The sequence below is a fragment of the Hyla sarda genome, chromosome 2 (assembly GCF_029499605.1).
Source record: "Hyla sarda isolate aHylSar1 chromosome 2, aHylSar1.hap1, whole genome shotgun sequence".
Lineage (NCBI taxonomy): Eukaryota > Metazoa > Chordata > Amphibia > Anura > Hylidae > Hyla > Hyla sarda.
The window spans coordinates 102,032,575-102,036,518 of record NC_079190.1 but is presented as its reverse complement, the minus strand read 5'-3'; the positions used below and the strand labels follow the sequence as shown (position 1 = coordinate 102,036,518).

Below are 3,944 nucleotides of genomic sequence, written 5' to 3'. Positions count from 1 at the left end.
AAAAAGAAAGCCCGATCCCTAAGTATGGAGTAGCGTATTGGACTTCCATTAGCCTGACTGACACCAAAAGCATAAAGTGTACATTCCCATGGGTGAGATCTACTGCAAGTAGATCCGCATCAGACCTCATTGAGGCCAATGTAATCTGCTGGGGTTTTTACGCTGCAGAAATCCGCTACGGCTCCAACCTGCAGCACTAAACTCGCAGGTAATTCACCTGTGCTTTTCTTTTCGTCTTTCAGGTCAATAGGGCCCTATGGATATGTTTGGCATATGCACAAATAAATCAATTATTTAAAAACTGTAAACAAAAAATTACTGTGTGTTTTGCCCATCACAGCTAATCACAACACTGGACTTATTCATGAGTTCTGGTAAAATGAAAGCTGAGCTGTGATCACTTGCTATGGTCAATGCTGGACTCTTTGTTTTTAATGTCTATTTTTTTGTCTATTTTTAAAATTATTTAAAATATCAATACTTAATATGTTTGCTCTGCCTCTAAATACTGTGACAGCTTCACTAAATATTCAATTGTAATAGATAATATCCACTTTTACACTGATACATGGATTAGACTGATATGCAACACAAAAATAAAATAGTAATGTACGGAGGCTAAACCATAATTTAGAATTTTATCCACCATGGTCACTTAAATGTGAAAAATATGTCTGATCTCTAGTCTAGTGAGTAACATGCCATGCATCTTTTAGATATGAAGCCCACACCCCACATTTTACTATCAGTGCATGTTACGATTGTTTATTATTGGGTCAACAATATTCAGCTTTAGATTTCACTACAGTAGAAAAATAAAATGAACAAATCAATGCAAGTAAAGAAAAGTTATTATAAGGTTAACTATTTGTTGACTGTGAAATATCATACATTTCTGTTCAAAATGCAGATTTTTCCTTTGGGGAAGGTGTCACATTATTAGACAAGGGCTTATCCCTCTTGCACTTGGATCCACTTCTGGCCTTGGGTTAAAAAAACTATCAAAAACTGAAGTGGCTTTAAAAAAACAAAAAAACTCTGTGTAAAACTACCTTTAAAAACAGGAGTGACTGTTTCCTGTCTCATATAACCCCCTTCAATGGGAAATAATGCTAAAAAAAAAGATATATATATGTCAACTATATATCATTGTTTCTTGCAGATATATTATACATGGCAAAGTGGAATAACACACATTTTACAGAATTCATTCTGCTCGGACTAACAGATAATCCTAGACTTGAAATTATACTCTTTGTCCTCTTCTTTATCTTCTACATTATCACCCTCACTGGTAACCTGGGCATCTTGGTGGCTATCAGGGCAGATTCACGGCTCCACACCCCTATGTATTTTTTTCTTAACAATCTGTCATTCCTAGATCTATGCTATGCCACTATTATCACCCCCAAAACATTAGTGAATTTTATGTCAAAGTCGAAAGCCATTGGTTACAAAGAATGTGCTGTACAGATGTACTTCTTTGCTGCTTCAGTGACCACTGAATGTTTCTTATTGGGCATCATGGCCTATGATCGCTATGTGGCAATATGTAACCCACTGCTGTATTCAGTTGTAATGAGTAAAAAGATTTGTGTACAGCTTGTGGCTGGCGCTTATACTTTGGGATATCTCAACGCAACCCTACATACCATCACCACTTTCCGACTACCATTCTGTAAGACCAACAAAATTGATCATTTCTACTGTGATGTTCCTCCTCTCCTGAAACTGTCCTGCACCAAGACTACCATGAATGAAATATTGATGTTTATATTTGGAGGCTTTGCAGAAACAAGCTCTCTTACCACCATCATAGTCTCCTACACCTACATTATATCCAGCATACTAAGAATTCGCTCAGCAGAAGGAAGGAAAAAAGCATTTTCCACATGTGCTTCTCACTTTACAGCTGTCACCATATTTTACAGCACTATTCTCTTCATGTACTTGAGACCTACATCTACGTATTCTATGAGCCAGGATAGAGTTGCATCAGTTTTCTATAGTGTCATTATACCTATGCTAAACCCATTAATTTATAGTTTGCGGAACAATGAAGTGGCACAAGCCTTAAAGAGAATTCGGACAAAATATTGTTGTAAAGGCAAATAAAAGAACTTCCATGTATAGAGTTTGTTTTAGACACAAGTTTTATTGTACAATTTGTTGTATTTTATTGTATAATTCTTCTAATAAATCATGATCATTTTTGTTTCCCTTTGAAATGTTTTTGTTAATACAAAAAGCTATTTTGATTTTCTTCAAATATCGAGATAATCAGTAAGGCTAAGTTCACATCCCCATTATTTTTCTGTTCTGCACTTTTATAGAAGCAGGACATTGAAAATAATTAGGCTGCCGAATCTGCTGCATGACGGACACTAGTGGGGTCTGTCTGGTTTCATTGTGCTGTTTTTTTTTTACAAAATAGCTCTGCATTCTAATGCAACCTCTGACATAGATTTGAACAAAGCGGTATACTAAAGTAATAGATAAAATGTCTATACAAAGTAGCTCTTGTCCAGAGTGTTACATAGTATGGTAGGTAATAAGTGTACAACCTTTGTTTTAAGCATAAGTAAATGCAAGCTACTCTTAAAGAGAAACTGACAGCTGTTCACCAGCACTAAACTTAGTATTTCACCTGCACTAAACCCAGTATACTGGGCAAGGAATATGGAGGAGGCAGGGGAGCGCGGTGAGCCTGCTTTTCCTCTACATTGCGCAGATGCAGTCAAAGGCAGAATAAATATTTACATCAAGCGAATCAACAGTGACGTCATCTCTAATTAGAATTGTTCTCCTGCATTTTTTTCTTCATTCAGCCCAACCATAAAGACTTTTTAATGTCCCAACTACTGCCACATGCTGTGCTCCTTAAACATAATACCGCAACTTCCAGTGCCCCCTAAATATTATACTGCCACACACTGTACCTTGAATACAATACTGCCACACACTGCACCCCTAATGAAATACTATCACATACTGTGCCCTGAATACAACACTGCCTTATACGGTCACCCCTGAAAACAGTACAGTTCTACCACATGTTGTCTGCTCTAAATATAATATTCCCATTCTGTGCCCGGAACCAAATAATTATGCCACTGTGCCTGCTGAAACAATGACCGATGCCACTCCTTATTAAAACAATTAATAATGCCAATCTGCCTCTTGTATGAATTGCGCTACTGCCTCTTTATGAATAGCTACCCACTGAAACTGTGCTATTGCCCCCTTTATTAACTGTGCCACTGGCCCCCAATGAACTATGCCAATGCCCCCATGATAAATTATACCACTATTCCCTTAAAGAAAAATATACATATGTCCCCTAATGAACTATTCCACTATTGCCCCCCGATTAATGTGCCACTGCTTCCCTAATATGCTGTCCCACTTGCCCCTTTAATAATTGTGTCACTGCTCCCTAATAAATTGGGCCACTGCCCCCTAAAAAATTTTTGCTCTTACCCTACAATGAGCTTGTGCCCTAAAATCTAGAAATACTCACCTACTGTACCTCCTAAGGTGTCTAAGGCCTGACCAGGGAAGAACAATGCAGCAAGCGCTAATTGCACCGTCTATATCATAAAGAAAGCTTTGACTGGGAGGGAACCTAGGGTTCTTTTGATCCTGCCAGTACTTAATTATTCAATTGTATCAGCATCTAAAAGACACCAGTACTGAAAACTGCTAATGCCTTCGTTGGCTAGTTCCTTAGAAGGGGTTATCCTGGAATAGAAAAACACAGCTACTTTCTTACAAAAACTGCTCCCCGTCTGTCTCCAGGTTGGGTGTGGTTCTGCAGCTCAGTCCATTGAAGTGAATTGAGCCAAGTTGAAAAACCACACCCAACCTGGAGACAGGCGTGGAGCTGTTTTTGAAAGAAAGTGGCTGTGTTTTTCTGGATAACCCTTTTAAACCTGCTCTTGGTG

At 38.2% G+C, this 3,944-nt stretch overlaps 1 protein-coding gene across 1 annotated transcript; it reads left to right on the top strand.

Moving 5' to 3' along the window:
- The first annotated feature begins 1,149 nt into the window (after window positions 1–1,149).
- On the top strand, window positions 1,150–2,115 carry LOC130357674 (olfactory receptor 1009-like). Its single transcript, XM_056560404.1, has one exon. It carries the CDS (start codon window positions 1,174–1,176, stop codon window positions 2,113–2,115), a length of 942 nt encoding a protein of 313 aa, XP_056416379.1. The 5' UTR covers window positions 1,150–1,173.
- Window positions 2,116–3,944: the final 1,829 nt, after the last annotated feature.